Source organism: Podarcis muralis, chromosome 5 (genome assembly GCF_964188315.1).
Source record: "Podarcis muralis chromosome 5, rPodMur119.hap1.1, whole genome shotgun sequence".
Lineage (NCBI taxonomy): Eukaryota > Metazoa > Chordata > Lepidosauria > Squamata > Lacertidae > Podarcis > Podarcis muralis.
Genome location: NC_135659.1, coordinates 60,271,548 through 60,294,262, shown reverse-complemented (window position 1 = coordinate 60,294,262; position 22,715 = coordinate 60,271,548). Strand labels below are relative to the sequence as shown.

Genomic DNA, 22,715 nt, shown 5'->3' with positions numbered 1-22,715 from the left:
CTTGCACAGAAAGAGAAACATTAGCTGCTTTCCATAGCCCTTCTGCCCCTATCTGAAACTGGTGCTGCCTTGCAACCGGGAAAGGACTTCATTGTCCTTGTCAAGCTCTGTTTGGATGACATCTCACTCCCTGTCATCATTATGCACTGCCCATACTCCCTTGCCTGTCCCAGGTCTGGCTTCCTTCCACCACTTATACGAGTCCTGTGCCCCCTTGCCAGCCATGATGGAGGGAGAATGTTTTCAAGCACACACCTTAGCCATCAGCAGCAGTGATGGACGGGGGAATGCCAGGAAAACAGTGCGTGGCAGTTTGATGGGCCCCGGCTGAAGTATTGCACAAGGTGTGTTGGCAAGAAGCCTTTACAAGGCATCTGCCAACAGTAAGAGCATTAGCTTTGTGTACAGACTATGCAGCTTCTCGTGTGTGTGTGTGTGTGTGTGTGTGTGTGTGTGTGTGGTTGAGTGCTGTCTCTGCGCCTGTATTTTCTTAGCCACAGTTTATCTTCCCCCAAGAAGACTGAAGTTTATCAAAGTTAGATTCCATTACGCCAGTCATATGTTCTTCAAGGCTCAGCCTGGCGCAAAGGGATGGGAGGCTTTTTCAGTCAGCACAACATAAGGCTGAGGTGATCCATCAATGCTCAGGCTGTCTAGAATGTGTCTGTCTGCCCACTAGGGACACCACCGCAGTCATGGCAGCTGCAATTCTGCACTGATATGGAGTATGCAGCATAAGGAAGCAAACACAGCTAGGGCAGGAACCACATTCTGCCTTCAGTAGCAGAAATATCATACTGTGGGTGGTGCACTACCTGATCCAAGAGTTGGAAGGGTCTGCGTCTTTCCACAGCAAGACACCCTGCTCCAATATCCTATTCCACAGGTGGGCATCCTTGGTCTAATTTCAGTGGCTGACAAGGAGGAGGAGATGGAGATGAAAGGAGTAGAACAGAGAGAGAAAGGAGTAGAACAGAGAGAGAAAGGGGAGAAAAAGAGAAGGAGATAATGGGATGGTTGAAAGAGAAGAGAGGGTGGCCCCAGGTACTTTTGGCTCTGGGTCCACCCATTTTTGGCTCTGAGCTTGCCTGCTTTAGAGTCTAGCCCCACCCACTGCTGGTATGTGGTCCCTGACATGTGGTCCCCAAGTGAATGTGGCCCTGGACCGACCGCTGTTCTAAGCCGATACAGTGGTACCTCAGGTGAAGAACTTAATTTGTTCTGGAGGTCCGTTCTTAACCTGAAACTGTTCTTAACCTGAGGTACCACTTTAGCTAATGGGGCCTCCCGCTGCCGCCGCACCACCGCTGTGCGATTTCTGTTCTCATCCTGAGGTAAAGTTCCTAACCTGAGGTACTATTTCTGGGTTAGCAGAGTCTGTATCCTGAAGTGTCTGTAAGCTGAAGTGTCTGTAACCCGAGGTACCACTGTAGTTGTATTGGCAAAATATCAGGTGTTTATCTGCACAGAGCAGCACTTCTCAGTAGAGAAAGTACTGTCAGGTCCAGTAGGTGTTTAGGGAATAGGAACCCCTCCATGCATAATTATATAATACACGTGAGAGAGTGTGTTTTCAGAAAGAGCTATCTTTCATACAAATGCCATCCTTGCATTTGTGCTAGTATCCTGTCCCAGAATGCATTGTGCACCCCCTTCATTTCCTTTCCTTTTTCATGCCATCTGTATACCCCTCTTTTCTTTCCAAAAGGACAGCCCAAGCGGCCAATGACAACAACCAAAACGAGCACCAAGATGTCAAAAAGAAGAAATCAAACAATATAGGGAAAATATCCCACAATAAAAATATCACAATAATCTGTCAATTATATCCCATGGGGGACATTAATAATTCAATTAATAAACATGATTCAAAATTCATGAACATCAACTCAAATTCCTAAAGTAAAATCTGCTAACCCAAGATGCTCTAAGCAGGCAAATACAGATTAATATAAGGCCCCTTCAAGCATTCAGCCTGGAGTTGCAAGGCCTATAATGGGGCAGTGGGGACTGGGGGCATATTCTTGACTAGGAAGAGGCTTTTAAGCATGTTTACCAAAGTCCCTCTGTACTTTGACTTAAAGAAGCTACGACCAGGAGTGGATGGGGCATGCCTGGTGACACACGGGGGAGGGGCTGCCACCCTATGCACTTTAGCCCTCACATGTCAAGGCTGAACACACCTAACATCCCTCACATCAAACCTGTTCACTCACCACAGAATTAAACAGAGATGTCAAGTACTGGAGTTCCCCTCTCCCTTCTGGTAGCTCACTGATAAGAATTAACGAGCAATTGGTAGATTTATAGTCCTTCTATTACAGCATTATGTTGCAAGCACAAACAGGCAGCCCTCCACGAGGATATCAGTTGCCTACTCTGACTCCTCCCCACTTCCGCAGCAAGAAGCGTGCCAACGGGAAGTTCCTCCTTTGATTTCTAACACACTTGGACCTCCAAGTTTGGAGGGAGGGAGGCGGTTCCACCCCACTCTTGATTGATGTATCACCCAGCTGTTCCCTCCCTTCTGGTTGCTTGGCTACTATCTCATCGCTGGGTAGCTCCACTCTCAACTGTGCAGCTTCTGTGTCTGCCTGTCTCTCTGCTTCTGGAAATGCTGGAAGTGGGGGGGGATATTCCCCCTCCTCTTCTGTTAGATCTCCCTGCGATTGCATTTCCCAATCTTCCAATCCAGACCAGCCCCTGACAAGAGACAAAAGAAAATGCAAGTGCCCCTTGCTACTCCTCTAAGTCACAACCCAAAGGTGATTCTTCTTTCGAGTTTCCCCTTTGAATTCACTTCAAGTGTCCTGATTTTCCAGGGACAGACCCAGAATTAGAAAAGCCATCTTGGTTTCTGATTTGATCCTGGAGTGTCCCAGTTTTGGTGTAGTGGTTAAGAGCGATAGACTCGGAATCTGGGGAACCGGGTTCGCGTCTCCGCTCCTCCACATGCAGCTGCGGGGTGACCTTGGGCCAGTCACACTTCTCTGAAGTCTCTCAGCCCCACTCACCTCACAGAGTGTTTGTTGTGGGGGAGGAAGGGAAAGGAGAATGTTAGCCGCTTTGAGACTCCTTAAAGGGAGTGAAAGGCGGGATATCAAATCCAAACTCTTCTTCTTCTTCTTCTCCCCTTCTCATCTTGGAGTACAATTAAAATAGGGGACAGATCAGACTCCCCACCCTCCTGTCCTTTTTGGAAACAGGAGCCTTGCAGAGGAGGCTCTGTGTAATCCTGACCACTGTGCAATTGGAGTTCTGGACCACATGGAAACCTGCTGCATGCATGTATCTGTAAGCACAGAGGGGAGGCCTTCAGCTATTCTGCTCCATAGCCTGGGCTTTTTATTTTCCTGCCTTCCTTCAGGGCACACAAGTCTTTAGTAGCCCTAGTGAAGTGGTTGCCTCTCAGAATAATTAATTTACTTCCATGTCTGGCTATAAATACAAATCAGGCAGCCAGAAATGTAAAGAGCTTAAAGGAACTAAACAAAGATTCATCAATCCTCCCATTATTCAAAGAAGACAAGGCCTTTGAGGGGGAGAGGGAGGTAGTAATACAAGTTTGTACCATGTTCTGCTACCCAAGTTCCAGCCCATGGCATCAGGAGAAATCTAGCCCTCAGCATCCTGAGACTTGATCCTAAAATTATACATAGATTAATCCAAACCCCCACTTACATCGGACTGGGAAGGGGTTAGATTGAGCAGATGTGTCCCTTCACCCAGCTCTGCCAGCTAAACTGGCAAACGTGGGTGGGTGGAAGGCTCCTTGGCAGTGTCCTCTGCCAATGTGCGTCAGTGGAAAGCCCTCATGCGAAGGCAGGTTTGAGCTCTGGATCCCAAGGCATTTTTGTTACTGTGGTGCAAAAGCATCAGGTCTGATCCAGACCTGGTTTGCTGCACCAGCCTGGAGCTGGTTCAAGGATCAGGCCCAGTTGTCCTCCTTCCTATCAATGCCTTCTGCTGTGACTAGGGTTGCCATATTTCAAAAAGTGAAAAGTTGTTGAGCTTTTCCCCAAAAAAATCTGAAAGAAAAATTAGTTTTTTGGCCAAAGTTGTTGAGCTTTTTTGTGCAAAATCTGGACATATGGCAACCCTAGCTAGGGGTTGGGGGTTGGATGGCACCAGGAAGGATTCTCTTCCCATACTGTACACGCAGAACATGTGTGCTTTAAAGGAGCAACTCTGCAAGACAGACCTGGTACCTGCACATGACGTCTGTTGCCAAATACTGGAGTCCCAGCAGAGCTCATCAATGCTGGGACTGGTCCGTCTCCCCATTTTTTTATTAGGCCCTAACAGAAGTGTTAGCACCCCGCAGCAGGACTCATCAATGCCACCACCATTTTAATCCTCAGTGCAATCCCTCACCAAGACCACTGCATTGTGAAAGACATTGAGAGGGCATTAAAAATGGTAGAAGCACCAGAAAAACTAGCTACATGGCATGAGACTTTGTGGTCTGCACTCTACAGTCTTCTTGGCTGCCCTTTTTCCTGGGCTGAAATGTAGTTGGCAGTACAAAACTAAGAGTTACATCTGTTGCTTCTCTCACTTTTGCCACTGGCAGGCAGCCTCCAGAAGGTCGCTCACATGATAATATGGCCCTATCACAGTTACACACACACACAAACACAATGGCTTTGCTTCACGACAGAGCACAGGGGTGCGGAGGAGAGGTTGGCTGGTTTTCAAATGATAAAAGCTTTGCTGGCTTCTCTGCTTTTCCTGCCAAAGCCGCTGAACAAATGCTTCTCCAATCAATTCAAGGCAGGGAAGAGAAAATGGAAAGCACTGCTGCCTGGTACATTGTTGCCAACAGAGGTGCACATTCAATAACCCTTTTCCCTAGGGGTATTTCCTTGGTACCACATAACAAACAAAAGGAATGCTCTTCCAAGAGGGTAATGCTGCCTTACATATCCAGACTGCAGGGCAAAAGGCAGGGAGAACTAGAAGAGTAATGGGCAAGGGACCAACCCTAGCTTTTTGTAAGAGAGATCTGCTAGCTCATGCCACTCGCTCAGTTCCAGGATCCTTCACTGGGACTCCCTGCCACTGGGAGGAAGAGCGGCAAAGGGAAAGTGGATTAATATTTGCGCTGGACAAAAATGAAATGAGCAACATGGTAACCCAAGGGGAGAGGCCCATCCATCGTTTGAATGTGGTAGCCATACTTGTCCTTTCCTGATGCTGTTGGAGGACCAGGATGTGCAATGCTCAGGTGTGATGGCCAGGCCTTTTTTCTGGTGAGCCCAAGCTGCCCACATCACTTCTGCAACCCTCAGTGCTCCTTCCCCATGGTTGTCCTGGGTGGTTCAGGGTGGTTCAGGAATTGCTCCAGGCTTGGGACTCAATGGGCCCTTCAAACAGCCAGGGTACAGCTGGAGAGGCAGCTTTCCAAATCATAGCATATCCTCCATTTTTTGGACTAGAGAACCCAGCCATTGTCCAGCTCTTTCTCCAGTCTTCAGCGAAACACACAGGTGCTCTTGTGCTTTTGTCTGGCAGCGGCAGCACAGCATGAGAGGAGCACCTAATCAACAGAGATCAAATCAGACTTCATAATAGGTACAAAATGAGGTTACATTTTGAGATGGAATAAGCTCTTCATCAGGGGAAATTTAGCTCAAAAGAGGCACCTTTTCATAAGCATCGTTGTATAGCTCCTGCAAAAGGCACTCTGTGTTGGCAGCTTGGATGCACTCAGCTGTTCTTGTTATGTTGCCTCCCTGAGGGAAATTGTTTTCTGCCAACTCTCCCCCTTCCTGATTCTGTTCAGCTTATATTCTTTTTTCTCTATACCATTCCACCTTCATGGTGATTCATTCTCTCTGCCACCGCCCGCCCCCCAAACCTGGAGGTGGGCATTGGAAGTGGGGGATGGGATGGTGGGCAGAGGCTGACTGGTTCACAAGATGCGGGTGGGAGAAGTCAGATGCCATAGCCAATCTTTCATTCAAGCCCCATGCTCTATAATGCTGGTTCTAAATCTCCTCTTGCAGCCAGGGATAGCCTATTGATCCTAGCCTGGGAATGCAAACAAATGTATTTGTTTGATTGATCAAACAAGGTTGCAAGGGGGAGAAGTGGTTGCTTTGTAAAAAAAAAAAAAAATCCTAGGCAGCCAAGGTCTAAGTAAAGCACAGAGCAGCAAGAGAACAGTCTGTTCTAGTGGTTAGGATGGTGGTGGTGGTGATGATAAAGGTGTTATTTAACACACCAGTACCAGAGTAGTTGCATTATATTCAACAGTGCTTTGTGAACTGTCACTGGAATTATTTTGCAAACATTAAAGTATTAATGCACTTATTACTGTCTGCATTTCTTGCGTTTAATTTCCCTCTGACATCACAGCTAACACTTTTTCCTCTTTACATCTCTGTGTGTGTTAAATCTGTCAATTTAGGATAACATTCCATTCATTCCATGGTGGACTTTTGCTCACAAAAACTTATGCCAGAATACATTGTTTAGCCTTTAAGGTGCCATAAGACTCTATCGTCTTTGTTGGTACAAACTAACATAGCTACCCCTTGATAAATTTATTTAATTGTTGTTGTTGCTGCTGCTGCTGTTATTAAATGTATTGCCAGATACCGGTACTGTACATCAAGTTTCATCCCACATCTTAACATTCAACAGAGTTAATGCATTACAAACTTATTAACACAATGGCAAATGGATGAGTGGTTAAACCAAAGACCTTATTATGCTTGGTCAGTGAACAACTAAGTGGCCTGTGTATCAGCTGTACATCACACAAGATTTGTCTTGTTTTTAATTGCTGGTGGAACCTTTTGCTACCTGGATTTGGTGGTTTCCCTTCTTCCCTCCCCATATTCCTCCCCCCTTGGCACCATCTTTTGCATTGTCAGCCTGAGCAGAGTACTTATGGCCAGTTAAAATCTTTGCATACCACCCAGAACATTTTTGGCATCTTATAAATAAAATGAAACAAATAAAAATAGCATTAAGACAATTTGATCCACGTACATAACATCCCTGGCTATAATGCAGCAGACAAAATAGGTGTGATGACAGCTCTTAGCAAACACTGCTTTTGTGCATCATAATCTTGAGTATATTCAAGTGCAAGCCTTTGAATCTTCCCGGGACTCTTCCAACCCCCACTGGGGTGCTGGAGAAAAAGGAAAGCCTGAAGGTAGCTAGAGGGCTCTAGCACGATGCAGGACTGCCTGGTTTATCCTGCCTCTCATCTGCCTTCTAATCTTGGGGATGGCTTGCCCATTTTCCCTGGGATAAATCAGGGATGAGCATGTAGGTGTGTGCATGAGAGTGAAATGTTATATGTACACAATCCATTAGGCGCATCTTCAGAGCACCTATAATGTGCTAAAGCCTCCGACAATTATCTCATGCGATGAACAGGGAATGCACTACTAATAAGTTTACCCGCCTGCTTCTGTGAACAACCACACTCCCCTGCGGTGGCTGGTTAGAACAAGGCACTGAAGGAAGCAGCAGAGAAATGTGTGGGACTTATTTTTAATTAGCTTCTTTGTTGCTTGGCATTCTGGTGACTTCCTGGAAGGCTGAATCTTCTGCTTGAGATCAAGCCAGAGGAGAGACTGGAACTGATCTCGGCTGGAAATCTGGGGGAGGAAGCTGGACTCCCAAGTGTGAGATTCGGCTGCATTAAGCTTAATGTGACCAGATGGAAAAGAGGGCTGGGGCTCCTGCATCTTTAATAACTGAGCAGAGGAGGAAAATTCAGCAGGTATTCCCTACACCAAGGTGCAGGAACCCTGTCTTCTTTTGCATCAGCTACCCTAATTAGGCACTCTGCTCTGCATAAATGCTTATGATATGTACTGCTATATGCTAGTTAGCACGTGCATTTTCTGGATTTAACAATGGGCTGCTGGGGGAAAAGAGAGTGAGGAAAGACAAGGTTCTTGTCTTTGTAAAAGCCATGTAGAAGAAAAAAAATTAGGGCAAGCAGCTTCTCAGACAAGTAGCCCCCCGCCTGCTGCAACCGCCTCTTCTGCACAACTATGAAAAGTTCATCACATTTGGTTACCCAAACTGGAAAGTATTTGCAAAAGATAGAGGAAGAATAAAAATGAAGTACTGAGCAGAAACAGGTTTGAAGTAAAGATGGTGCTTCTGAAAACAGAGCTCAGAAATAGCCACGGGAGGTATGGAGCTAGCAACCAAAATCTTGCAGACTTTAGCATGTCATGCACAGTCCCCAGATCTTTCAGGGCCACCGTTCAGAAATGAGTATGGCTGTGTGTATATGGGTTTACTTATTGAGGCTGCAATCCGATTCACACTGATCTGGGAGCAAATCCCATTGAACTCTTTGGGCTGTACATCTGAGTAGACATGCATGGGATTGGATGGTTATTTATTTCTAGTGCCATTGACAAGCAGTCAATTGCTTTACAAAGAATGAGAGGGGAGGTCCCTGCCCCGAAGGGCATATCAGACACAAGAAAGGCAGCAGGAGATGGAAACAGGTGAAGTGGAGTGGATTGTGCAATGAGTTCTATGCAGTGCTTTTTTCAGCCGGAGCTCAGCTGGGCACCATTGCCATTCTAAGAAAACAAGGGAGAAGTTCATGGTGAGTTCCTGGCACCTCTTTTTCTAGAAAAAATGGCACTTGTTCTGTGGATTTAACTTTAGTTACAACAGGGAGAGGTAAAGGTAGATCAGGATCTGTTGGTTGGACAGTTTAAGGTGGATCAGGAAGGATTTCTGGCTCCTGGTTGTTTAACCGTACCATCTGGGGGGGGGGGAGAAAAATACTCTTCCCTCCTTAAACTGTATAGTGGACCCTATAGTTACGTACCGCTCTGGATATGTAACTTTCGGGTTACAAACGCGGCAAACCGGGAAGTGTATACTTCCAGGTTTCGGTGCGCGCGCATGCGCAGAAGTGCTCTGCACACTTCGTGCATGCACAGAAGCACTCTGTGCACCATGTGCGTGCGCAGAAGTGCTCAATTGCACTGTGCACATGCGCAGAAGAGGCGCCTCTGCCTATGGACTTTTTGAGTTGCGGACAGACCCCCAGAACGAATTTAATTCGTATCCGGAGGGTCCACTGTACTGCTGCTGAAACAAAGAAATGGGAGGAATCAAAACCCAAACTCTGCCCTATTCCAGTCCCACCCAGGTATGCACCAGCAGCATCGGCGTCAGAAGGGTAGCTCTATAGACCTTCAATGTAATCCAGCAATACTGTTCTTGTAGTCAGCATCAAGTGGTGAACTCCATGTGCAGAAAAGCCACCACAGATGAAACTCCACAGACCAAATTTTTGTAGCCCATGACATCATCTGAACATATGCAGTTCAAACACACACTCGACACTCCAGTGTTAAGCCATAGCTTGTTGGCTAATAAAATGACAAACATGCTCATCTGACCCAACCTTCCATTTTTGGTATAACAATGGAAAGTGCATGATGCTTATCCTGATTCTCCTAACAGGCAACCTTGTTGGATTGGTAGGGGAAGGCAGTCTGCAGAAAATGTCATAGGCACGTCTTATGCTGTTTAATAGTCTGAGCCTGCTCAGTACTTAAGCTTCTATTTCCCGGGTAGCTTCAGTGCCTTGAGACATTTAGTGGGACATTAAGGTGCTGGGAGTTTGCAATAAGTGCAAAACACTCTGTAAGGCTTGGTCCTTTCGATGGATTGTCGGGGCAACATCTCAGTCCATCTGGTGTGTTTTCTGTGTTTATCTGTGCAGCCACCTGCTATCTCCTGAATTAATACATTTACAATAACAGAATTTGACTTTATTTTATTTTTAACCTTCCACAAACAAGCTCCACCAGTCCCACCTGCCCACAATTGCTCTGTAATTAAAGATCTTGTTCTCTCAGTGAACCAATTGGCGGCTGTGCTGCAAGCACATGCAGTCCATTACAAAGGAGACAGATTGAATTTTAACAGCCTCTTGGAGGGTGCATTTGGGCTCCCGTGTGACTGGCCCAGGCCCCACAATAGCAGGATGATTAAATAAAAGAGATGCAGCCCTCTTGCGGAAACTACATTAAATTCTATTTAGGAGGCATTTGGAAAACTTCCAGCTGATGTCTGGGGACAGTGGTGCATAATGAGTTACCCAAAGGAAAAGCCAGTGTCCTCAGGGTCCTTGCTCTATGACTTCTATTTACCACTGTACTGCTGCCATCCAAGCACCCTGGTCCTAAAAGCACATGACTCAAAGTCAGTGCCATTGCAATGGATGCAAATTCCTTCCAGATAAATGAGTTAAGATGGAAGACAATCGGCTTCGTTTGATGCATCTTTTACATGTGCTGAAGCTTTCTTGAACAGAATGCACCTCTGGATATGCGGGGAGATAAGAAGCTTGATCCCTGATCCTAGCCATAACTGTAGATGTCTTACTGCATTCAGCGCAACTCTTTCCCAAGTAAACTGGCACTGGTCTCTATGTCCTAGAGCAGTGTTTCCCAACCTTGTGCCTCCAGCTGTTTTTGAACTACAACTCCCATCATCCCTGACTAGCAAGACCAGTGGCAAGGGATGGTGGGAATTGTAGTCCAAAAACAGCTGGAGGCACAAGGTTGGGAAACACTGTCCTAGAGAGCAGCCTTCCCCAACCTGGTGCTCTCCAGATGTTTTGGCTGGATGGGGCTGATTGAAAGCCAGAGATTCTCCACCCCTGTAGTTAAAGCAATCATCTAGTTGCGATTTTCCCCATTTTCAAAGCTCTTGCCCTTTCCCATGACACTAACTTAGGAGTCACTCCTGATGATAATGTACTCTTAAAAAACAATGACTGGGAATCAGTAGTATAGAATTATGAGCTCTTTTCTACACTGTATCGAACTCACGCTGTGAGTGTGCTAGCAGGGCTGATGGATGTGGAAGGTGTGAAATCATGGAAAAGGAGGAGATGCAGAGGAAAGATATATAATAGTGGGGAGGTGAGGGGGATATCTTGGGGAAGTAAATGGAGAGGTGGACTAGATTTGATGGAACATGACTGCTTCCTTTTATGCCACATTTCTAGGTGCAGTATGTCCGAGAACTTCCCCTTCCTCTTCTTTTGCCCTGGCACTTCCTCCCAAAAATCCACTCTTTACCACTGAATAGCAGGTACACGGGTGGCGCTGTGGGTTAAACCACAGAGCCTAGGACTTGCCAATCAGAAGGTCGGCGGTTCGAATCCCCGCAACAGGGTGAGCTCCCATTGCTCGGTCCCTGCTCCTGCCAACTTAGCAGTTCGAAAGCACGTCAAAGTGCAAATAGATAAATAGGTACCGCTCTGGCGGGAAGGTAAACGGCGTTTCCATGCACTGCTCTGGTTTGCCAGAAGCGGCTTAGTCATGCTGGCCACATGACCCAGAAGCTGCTCCCTCGGCCTATAGAGCAGGATGAGCACCGCAACCCCAGAGTCAGCCACGACTGGACCTAATGGTCAGGGGTCCCTTTACCTTTTAGGAGTAAATAGCAATCCATGGGAAACCTGGAGAAGAGGAGACAGAGGTGGCTGTAGGGAGGCAGGGACCTTTAGTCTCGGCAATTGATCCATGGGGGGCAACTGATCCTACCGGGGATGAGTTCGAAACTCTGCCAAGTCTGTGCAGATCTTGTGCCTGCTAATAAAGGGTTAACTCCAACATGCACAGTGTGATTTACTGCTGGCTCACTGCTGTCACGTATGGATAGAAACATACAAGGACTCAGTAGGCTAGGAATGGCAAGCAGAAGAGAAAGGGAGAATGCAACATCTCCACTTGTTATCCAGCATCTCTTCACAGCATCGTTGCAACCAATTAGGATGTCACTTGGTAGCAATTATAGAACCTTAAGGTGCCTACGCACAGTGAATGTGAATGTTTTTGGTTAGTTAAGTTGGAAGTGCTTCAGAGTTCGTGTGTGTGAAAAAGATGCCCAAGATTTCAGAACTAGCAGTTGGGGATTTTAATGAGCAGCTACACTATGTGAGATGGTAGCTGTGGCAGGTGTGCTCAAATGCTAGTCAGAGAGATTTTGGCCCCATGATGTGAACCTGCTGTGGGTCGGCTTCATCTCCTTCATTGAATCTAACATCCCAGGCTGTAGAGAGTTCTCTCTTTTGAAGAACTCTGCTCTCAACAATGTGAAAAATCTTTGTCCATGGCACCCTTAGGAACTTTAATTCTCTGACAGTACAAGAATTTTTTGTGTATCCTCATAGAACTTCCATTCAAAGATCTAGGGGGCGGGGGGCAGGCATCTGTGACAACAAATTGGTAAATTTCATTTCATTTTTTATTGCATTTAGATCCCACCTTTTTCCTCCAAGGAGCTTGAGACATGGTTGTCTCCCCCTGCATTTAATCCCCACCACAACTCTGTGAGGTTGCTTAGGCTGAGAGGCAGTGACTGGCCCAAGGCTACTCAGTGAGCTGCGTGACCAAGTGGGGATCTGAGCCCTGGTCTCCTAGATCTTAACCTGACCTACACCACACTGGCTGTCATGCATTTGCTCTGTGTATGTGGACTTGGGTTGGGAAAGAGCATAGAAAGTAAAATGGTACAGATGAATGGCCAAACTAATTGGAATTTGTTTTATTAAGCACTAATAAATCCTCCTGCAGTCACAATCATTCATTGAAGACTGTCACAAAGGACTGTGAAAAAATATGTGCAGGGGAATTCCCAGAATCCTCAGTTCTGTCAAACAGCGACTAGTCCCATTTTCAAAACTCTGCTCCCAACTAACACACTGCACATTTTCCTTGCCCTCTTCCTGGCCCAAGGTATGTTGAAATGTGTGAAAAGGGAAAGCCACAGCTCTGTGTTCTCTTGTAAGCAGGATGTTGCTTGCAGTCGACTGGAAGTTTTCCAGCAAATTAAATTTAAAAATGTCCATTTTCCAAGCTTTCATTGGTGTCTGGTGCCCACTGGGACTGATAGGACAGGATAGAGGGAGACCCAACACTAGCAGGAGCCAGAGCCAATGGCAAGAAGAGTCAGCTAATCATGGAGCAGATAGAGCCCTTGGCCAAAGCCCAACCCCACCAGTCACTGGTGCTGGACCTGACTTCCTCTCTTCTCATTCACTGACATCAAGAAACATTAACACTCCTGCCTTAAAGTCCTGCCTGTTAGATTTATTTTATCACATAGATGTAATCTGCCACAGAAAAGATGGCAATGGGAGAAAAGGGGCCATAATAATTCAAACTGGAGCCTGTAGCTAAATAAAGCAAGTAACGCAGAACCATGAAACAGAAACCTAGTTCAACAGAGTTCAGCAGGGCAGGGACTAGCCTAAGGTCTCCTGCTAATTACCTTTGCAGCTCCTCCATTAGGTAAAATTGCTAAATCCATAACCAGAATTGACTAGCCCATATGCTTTGTGTGGCTGTTAACAATGAATGGCAGACAAGGAATCAGTAATAATGAGTGATAAGCACAAAATGATTAATGAGGAGTGACAGACGACGCAACTGTCATTCTGCACAGTTTGACTGCTAGAATACTGTCCTCCTTCACCCCCACCTCCCACACACCCCTCCTCTGTAACAAACTGTTTGTTAGAAGCTCATCTTCACCAAACCTCCACATTTGGACCTAGAAAGGACATTTAAGACAAGGCCAGTACAAACGACATTATGGGTCTGACTGAAGGATTCCCACAAAGGTCTCCTACAATAATTGATGCAGTCCACCTACACTGAAAGAGGGTGATTCCCTTCCCCACCTAACACTCGTCTTATATCACAGGTGATGGAAAGCAAACACGCAGGCTTTAACTGACCATGCAATGGCCACTTGGACCTCCTCTGGACCCAGGTTCCATTTCGGAGAGGGCAAGCACTGGCTGGTCAATAGGATGACCTAAAAGAGAAGTCCCAATTTGTTTTCACTGTTGTTGTTATTTAAAAATAACATTTATATAGCAATATTTTAATTTAAGAACTTGTATTCCAAAATATTTGGTCCAGAATAGATGGATCCTTCCCCTCCTCGCCCTTTTTGCATAACAAATAAAATACAAATAAATAAATAAGCCTATACCCACCTCCAATTGTATTTCCACCCTCCCAGAGCTTCAACCTCCAGATGTACACATAACATTAGAGGCACTTAACTAAATTAACAAAAAGATAAAAAGAATGGAGGGGGGGAGAGAGAACAAAAATAAATGCCTTGAAAATAAACTGTATGCTGAGCCTTTTCAGAAAGGCTTCCTTAAAGCTGATTTGCTTTAACCCTCACTTCATACTCCCAATTCCAAATAGAAAAGATCAGCATTTCCAGATCAGTTTAACGGTTCTTCTTCAAACCACCTCCCGGCTTTGAGGTTCAGAAAGAGAAAGACCCTGTGATTTGCAGAACAAAACCCCCAATCATCTATGAAGCTTAAACATGCAACTTGCAATCATCATGCACTCCAGGAAAATTAAATGAACAAGGCTGTGGTTTTCCAAGGCCAAAGAAGTTAGTTACAGGCCCAATGCTCACTCTATAAAGGGTGTCGGAGTAAAGATTATATGCCACTGCCTTGCTGTGGCCCATGTGCCAAAATTGATCCTTTGCATTTACGCTGCTGCCTTCCACAAGGTCTTTTGACTTTTATTATGCCGACTCCCAGAGGAACTGCACTAAAGAAAGGGTGGGCTGTATCGATTTTCACATCCTTCTTGATGGACCTTCATCTTTCTTTCCCCTCTCTGCGGATGTGTTTTCTTCCATAAATCCATCCAGACCGTGCAAAACAATGTATTTTCCTCTTTTAAAGGAGGCAGGTACAGAATAAGGTTCCTTCATTTCCTTGAGACTGGAAAGTGATCTGGGGAAAGCTGATCAAGAAATATAGGCAAACATTGTCTTTAAATAGAGTCTCTGGACACACAAAAAGCAGGTGTCAAGAAGAGCTCCAGGCTAGGCTTTTCCCTGGCATACCCATTTCCTAGGTGCGCATGTTTTCTATGTGTTTTTGTGAGAAGAGCGTTCAATCACCTCTCTTCTCAAGGCTGGCCCAAGAGATTTTGCTGCCAGATGCTAAATACAAGAGGGTGCCCACTCCATGACTAGGTTGGCCACTGTTGTTTAATCACCTTCAACACACATCTCAAGGCAATGTACAAAATGCAATAAAAACCGTGAGCAACAATACCGAAAACAGTAGCAGAGTAGGTCTGGCAGAGAAATATTAATCCAGATGAGAAAGCTTGTTTGAACAAGAAGGTCTTCAATTGTTTATGGGAATGTGTAGCTGGTGGGTGCCTGTTGTATCCTCACAGGATACATGCTGTTCCACAGAACAGGGGCAGCCACACCAGAATGAATTAATAAATTATTTATTATTATTATTATTATTATTATTATTATTATTATTATTATTATTATTATTACCCCGTCCACCCAGCTGGGCCTCTCCAGCCACTCTGGGCAGCTTCCAACAGAAATTAAAAAGACACTAAAACATCAGTCCTTAAAAACTTCCCTAAACAGGGCTGCCTTCAGTAGCCCTGCTTTTAAGTGTTTACAGAGCACCCTTCAGATATCTTGGGGACATGAAAGTGACGCTCTCCTGCAGACAGCACTGACCTACCAGGCATTTAAGGGGTAATGTGGTCTCTGAAGTAACATGGTCCTGAGCTGTATAGTGCCTTATATGTATGCTAGTACCAGATGAGACTTATTTCAACACTCCAGGAGCTCTTGGAGGAAACTGGTTTTCTAGATCCAAGAAAGGGAACGGCTTGGAGGGCTCAGGTGGAACAGCCTGGGGGGGGGGCTGCAGATGTGCTGCTACACACACACACACACACACAGAGAGAGAGAGAGAGAGAGAGAGAGAGAGAGAGAGAGCAGCAGCAGCAGCAGCAGCTGTCTCCTGAGGCAGCTACTTCATTCTGTCCAATTGTAGGGCCAGCTCCCTTTGCCCACTCTCAAGATTCAGCTGTCTCATCCTGCTGCATGCTATCGATCAAGCCTGACTTCTGCTGGATTGTGCATTTAGAGCCATGCCAGCAGATAAATGTATTAAAACATCCAAATGGCCAGTAGCGATCCCCGCATGGGTCTTCAAGCCAATTCACAAGTGAAACTAAGAACACATTTGAGCCTGCGATGTGTCTCTTATGAATGCCATTAATGTGCGTCTGGGAACGGAAGGAGAGTGATTTTTACAGCAGGTTTATCCATCCTACCTTCTCACGGAACGTGTCTGTGAGAGTTGCAGGATAATCATAGGAGCACTAGGAAGATGGAGGCAGAATAATAGTTGGTGACATGGTTTTCCAAAGGAGGGCATGTCCCCCCGTCCCCTGGGAAGGAGATCGCTCTCTGATTAAGCTGCCAGCAGAGCAACCTGATGCATTACTCACAAGCTGCCAATATAGCCCTTGACTGCAGTCTGCACTCAAAAAAAGTGTGTGTGCATGAGTGCACACATGCACGCAAGACTGAGAGAGAATATATTCTCTCTGAGCTACAAGCCTATAATGGACTATTCCTTTAAAAAGAGAGAGACACAGACAGACAGACAGACAGAGAAATTCTTCCCAGCAATTGCAGTGTATGCATACAACTTTTTTCTTCCTTTTTTGTGTGGAAATACTGTATTCTGAATGAAGGGATCTCTTAATCATGCATAACTTTTTCTGGATTGTGCAAAAATCATTCTAACTTTTATTTCCTGGCTGTAGATTTCTGCTATAAATCAATTAAACATTACAGCAAATCATAGTTAAGCAAGTTTAACTATGGATTTGTGTTTTGTCTGAACTGACAAACTGCAGTTTGTGACTAACCAACAAACCAGGATCAGAAGCTGTGCTTTGAAACAGGCTTGCAGACCATGGTTTGTGCTACCTGTGGTTTGGAGTTGTGTCTGAATTTATAAACCACAGTTTCCCCAACTTTGGAGGCCACTGTGCTCAGAGACACAACTGCTGAGCTGGAATGAAGGAATGAATGATTGATTGAATACAGAACTCAGTCATAAGCATGGAAAAGCCTGTTGGCCTGGATGAGACCCATTTGAATAGAGAAAGAATCATCAAAACAAAATAAAATAAAACGGGCAATTATATAGTGAGCTAGAAATTCCCAGTATCTGCTGAGACCAAATTCCACACTGTCAGTTTTCTTACTGAATTCCCATTTGGCAACTTCCTCTTAAAACGTTTTTTCCCCTCTTGAAACATTTTTTTAAGTACTGTAACCTTAAAGTTTGCTATAGAGTGCCTTGATGGTCTGAAAGAAATGGACTCCTGCTGTTTTTTTTAGAGTTACATTTTTTATGTCCGATTTGTGTCCATTTAACCTCTTCCATAGCAGAAAACCATTTTGACATCTGTAAATGTTTCAGGGGTGCTATTGGCAGCTGATGGTGTATGCCACGCTGGAAGATGAGCAGGGGGACAAACTCTTGCTAGGACTCATATTGTAAACTATCTATGTAGTCCTACCTGGGTAGACGAGGTGACAGAGTTAGCACACTAGTTTGTTGCAGGGTTTTATGTTTCTGCTGTATGTGGTGAGTAGCCACTTCAGACTAGGGGGACTGTTCATAAAGAAGGGCAGGCCCACCTCCAAATGGCCATGAGGGGGAAAGGTCATCTCTCCAAATGCACTGCGGATACACTGGAGAGGTTTCAGCTAAGAAATGCAGGTGACAAGTGGTGCCCTCTAACTTTCTGTGCTGGGCCTGTCTTCCCACAGTCAATGACTCCTGGGTGAACTACCCTCCAAGCCCTGTCAATCAACAATGCCCACCCCCACCCCTCCAGCACACACACACAATTCCCTGGCTGAATACTAGATTTTAAGAATGCCTGGTGTGAATCCTGCAGGCATTGTTCCCTGTTGGAAGGACGAGCACAAATGCAGTAGTATCATAAGACTTGGCTGTAGGCAGTGGATCATGGGTGGGAAGGGGAAGCAGGCAAACATTAAAACACAATATTGAAAGCCGTTAGCAAGCCATGAGGCCTTTTTGGTCAAACAGATTTGAACAATTTTCACAGAATGTCAACCCATGATGGACACATGCATACTTCGGTCATGAGTTCTGAAACACTGCCTCTGCCACACTTACAGCAGCTCTGTATGAAATCTCCACAATGGCATGCTAAGCTTTGACTCCTGTGTGTTGCTACCTTGTGAATTTCATTTCTTACACAAAGTTTTTTTGTTTATCTCTTTCAGGTGCAGCCTTAAGGAGAAGTCTGAACGATGCAAGCCAGAGAAAAAATGAACCACTTATGGAGGAGGAAAAGGAGAAGCTCTGATTAGAAAAAGAAGGCCCACAAGGCCCACTAGGATGACCTCTTTAGCTGAGGAAGCCTCCTACCCCTAGCACAGCACCCTCCCTCAGGAACAACAACTTCTGTGGAAGCTTCCGGGGGTGGCAGGGCAGTGGATTTTTGCTCTCTGCTCTTCCCCGTTTCTGGGTTTTGTTTTTGCTTATGTTGAGTTCCAAATGTGTCCTGTAAAAGCTTACACCTTGCATGGAAGTTGGACTTGCCAGTTGAAAATGAGACACTTCCAACTGAACTTGCTTCTCATCTGTATGGCAACCACCACTGCAATCCCTGTTGTGCCCTGGAAGGTCAAATGCCCACTGCAATGTGTCTGCCAGATCAGGCCATGGTACACGCCCAGGTCTGTGTACAGGGAAGCAGCCACAGTTGACTGTAATGATTTGTTTATCTCCACAGTGCCTGAAAGCTTGCCAGAGGGGACGCAGATTCTTCTCTTGCAAAGTAACAATATTGCCAAGGTCGAGCAGAGCGAGCTGGACTATCTGAAAAACCTGACAGAGCTAGATTTGTCACAGAACAGCTTCTCAGACGTTTTGGACTTCGGCCTGAAGAATGTGCCCCAGTTGCTGAGCCTTCACCTGGAAGAGAACCAGCTGGCTGAACTGCCTGACAACAGCTTCCCGGGCCTGTCAAACCTCCAGGAGCTTTATCTTAACCACAATCAAATACGTAGGATTTCACCCCAAGCCTTCTCAGGCCTTGGAAGTCTCCTTCGGCTCCACCTCAACTCCAACTTCCTGAGGGCAGTTGACAGCCGCTGGTTCCAAGTGTTGCCCAGTTTGGAGATCCTCATGATTGGAGGCAACAAAGTGGATGCCATTTTGGATATGAACTTCAGGGCCCTGTCCAATCTGAGGAGTTTGGTTCTGGCCGGAATGAACCTGAAGGAGATTTCAGATTATGCGCTAGTAGGCCTGAAAAGTCTGGAGAGCCTTTCTTTCTATGACAACAAGCTGGTCAATGTCCCCAAACGGGCGCTGCAGCAAGTCCCTGGTCTTAAGTTTCTGGATCTGAACAAAAACCCGCTTCAGAGGATTAAGCAAAGTGACTTCACAAATATGCTACACCTCAAGGAACTGGGACTCAACAACATGGAGGAGCTGGTTTCCATTGACAAGTTTGCCTTGATCAACCTGCCTGAACTGACCAAGCTGGATGTGACCAATAACCCTAAACTATCCTACATTCACCCGAGTGCTTTCCACCACCTCCCCCAAATGGAGACCCTCATGCTCAACAACAATGCCCTAAGTGCCTTGCATAAGCAGACACTGGAGTCCCTCCCCAATCTGCAGGAGATCAGTATCCATAGCAACCCCATCCGCTGTGACTGTGTCATCCGCTGGGTCAACAGTACAGAGAACCGCATCCGCTTCATTGAGCCTCAATCCACATTATGTGCTGAGCCACCAGACCTAAAGAGGAAGCACATCCGTGATGTCCCTTTCAGGGAAATGACTGACAGGTGCTTGCCCCTCATCTCTGACAAAAGCTTTCCTTCCCATTTGGAGGTGGCAGATGGTGAGGATGTCTCTCTTCACTGCAGGGCTCTGGCAGAACCAGAGCCAGAGATCTACTGGGTCACACCATCAGGTCTCAAGCTAATGCCCTACTCTGAAGATGGAAAGTATAAAGTGTACCCCGAAGGGACAATAGAGATCCACAAGGTTACAGCGCAAGAAGCTGGGCTGTACACATGCATGGCTCAAAATCTCATTGGTGCCGATACAAGAAGCATCAGCTTGATGGTCAACAGTTCTTTCCCTTTCAGCGAGGATACTCTGGAGCTGCTGGTGAAGGACGTCCAGGCCTACCACATCTTGGTTGCTTGGAAACCTCATCTCAATACCATTTCTTCCAACCTCACATGGTCCAGCTTCAACCCCAGCCTGGACATGATGAGCGTGGCCCGTCTCCCAACAGGCACCCATATGTACAACATCACACGGCTACACCACAACACAGAATACTGGGCCTGCCTTCATGTCGCCTTCGTAGCCTTGCAGAGCAAGGTGTCCTGCGTCAATGCTAGGACTAAAGAGGCACAATACCAGTACCTGGAAAGCAGGCAGAGCGCCCTAGTGGTGCTGTCTCTTTGCATTTTGTTGCTGCTTATTAGCCTTATAGGCAACTATGGTTTGGGTGCTCTCAAGCCACAGCCTGGGAGCCACAGGGCCTGCATGCCATGGAAGTCAGGTTCCTCTTCAGTGCGTGTTGTGTATCCGACTTATATCAAACACTGGGATCAAGCGAGGAAAAGTGAGACACTCCTAGCCATGGAGGTTCAAGCAACACCACTAGACTCCTGAAGGATTCTGGGAGCTTTTTCCCCCCAGAGAGGGTGGGTAAGAAGTTCTGGTGGATTAAAAAAAAAGTTACCAAATATAAATGGGGGGGAAAGCTCAACCATGAAAACAATAAGCATGGAGGATGAAGACAACAAAATGTCCTCTTTGGATGTCCCCTTACCCAACAAAAATCACCAGTTTGGCCAAACCAATGTTCCTTTATACCAATATGAACAATCCATTGTTTATGGAGGGAAGGTTCCAGCAAAGAAAGTCAGTGCCCAGAGAGCAGACAGCATGAGCTTGGAAGCACCAAGCTTGGCATCTCACCATCCCTTTATAGGCTGCCTGTGGATCCCCTGGCAGCCTGCTACCAATGTACGTTTTGTTCAGCAAATTGCTGCTCCCTTGGAGATACAAAAAAGAGGCTTTTCCCTTATGTGTACATGTGTATTGCCCATCGAGAATCTAATCTTGAACCAAATCCACCAAGCCTCTTCTTGTAGGCTGCATGGGTTGCCTCCTGGGGACCACCTTAGGGAAGGTGAATGTGGAGGAAAGGCAAACTTATGGGGCTATTGAGATCGCAAGGAACAATAATGGTCCTCAGAACAATGAAGGCATCCTTGAATCTATTAGCAACATCAGTTAGCAAAAATGGATTGGATCTCAAAAGTGGATTGGAGCTTAATTTCAAGGCTATTTTGTAAACTTTTGTGAATAATGTTTAAAAAAAAAAGAGGAAGAGGGAGGGTGAAGAAATTCCTGCTTTTCTGTTTTTTTGTAAGAAAAAGAAAAGAAAAGAAAAAAAATCCTTTGTATACCAATCTACCATAGCTAGAAGGCTTTATGCTAGGTCAGCATTGCTTCAGCTAAGGGGTGGGCAGTGGGGAGGGGAGGCTATGGGGGGATAATCTTTGATGTAAGAGAGGTTTCAAAGAATAAGAATCTCTTCGTTTTGAAGTGGCTGATCTCCACGCTGCATAGCTCAAAATATCCCAGGAGACAAAAGCAAGTGGAGTGGGTGAGGGGGTGAGGAAAAGGGGAGAGGATAAATGTTTCATTTTCTAACTCTGTCATCACCTCTTTGTCTCTGATAAGCCAATTAAAATTGCAAATGAAACATACCAGTGGGCAGTGTGCTTTCCCCAAATCTCTTCCTAGTTGAGCAAAATAAAAAAATGCAGCAGTGGGTTAGGGGGTGCAACACCTAGGAAGAAACTGTTCTACAGAAGAACCGTTGTCAGTAGTGATTGATGGGGCAGCAGCATTTACCTGACTTCCCATCATTGGTGCTGCTGCAGCTTATCAGGAGGAAGAAGGGCAAGGTTGGTGCAGTGCAAACACACCAGCAGGAGCACTAGATTGGCTCCACTGCTGCAAATGACTCTGGATGCTGTTGGACTGCAACTCCCGTCGGCCCCAATCATCATGACCAACAGTCATGGATGATGGGATGTGTAATCCAGCAAGAGCTGGAAGTGCACAGGATCCCCATCTCCAACGGAAAGGATCATGCAGCCGTCAGATGTGATGTAATAGTCACTTTATTCGTATCCCACTTTTCCAGCTGGCACACAGTCAAGCATGACAAATGCATCCACTAGATCTCTGCATAACCAACAATTTGGTGAACAGTTGCATAATAATAAAAGTATAGAGTGCAACTCCCTCTGGCCTAGATGATAATTGGCAGGATAGCTAACAGGGCTCTCTCGGCTGCCAACTAAGACCAGGAGCAGAATGAGTGGCCCTGGTGAGGGAGAGGAGATAAGTCCTTAGTCCCAAATACCAACAGCACAATGGGACTGACCCTGGGCACAGGGTTCATCATAAGGCACTTCTAAGCAGCAGCTTCCTTTGCTCTCCATGGCACAATAAGATGGTATCAATCCCTTCAGACAGGGATGGAGAATCTGTGAACCTCCATAGGTTGTTGGACTCCAACTCCCATCAGCTCCAGCCAGCATGGCCAGTGCAGATGGATGAGCAGAGTTGGAGTCCAACAATGTCTGGAGAGGTTCCTCTTTCCTGCCTTGGGATACTCCCACACCCACAGTAGGAAGCAAGTCTGGACGTACTCTTTTTGCTGCTTGCAGCGAACAACTTAAGGCAATCATCCATGGACACCCAGCCTCCTCACTAAGTG

At 46.0% G+C, this 22,715-nt stretch overlaps 1 protein-coding gene across 3 annotated transcripts in view; it reads left to right on the top strand.

The window, feature by feature from the left end:
* Nucleotides 1-21,693, top strand: part of LRRN2 (leucine rich repeat neuronal 2) — a 154,187-nt gene extending 132,494 nt beyond the window's left edge. For all 3 annotated transcript variants that reach the window (XM_028734253.2, XM_077928978.1, XM_028734254.2), the window contains one exon: nt 18,163-21,693. In XM_028734253.2, coding sequence (XP_028590086.2) covers nt 18,437-20,587 — 2,151 coding nt within the window. In that variant the 5' untranslated portion in view covers nt 18,163-18,436 and the 3' untranslated portion in view covers nt 20,588-21,693. The remainder of the gene's footprint in view (nt 1-18,162) is intronic.
* The last annotated feature ends 1,022 nt before the right edge of the window (nt 21,694-22,715 follow it).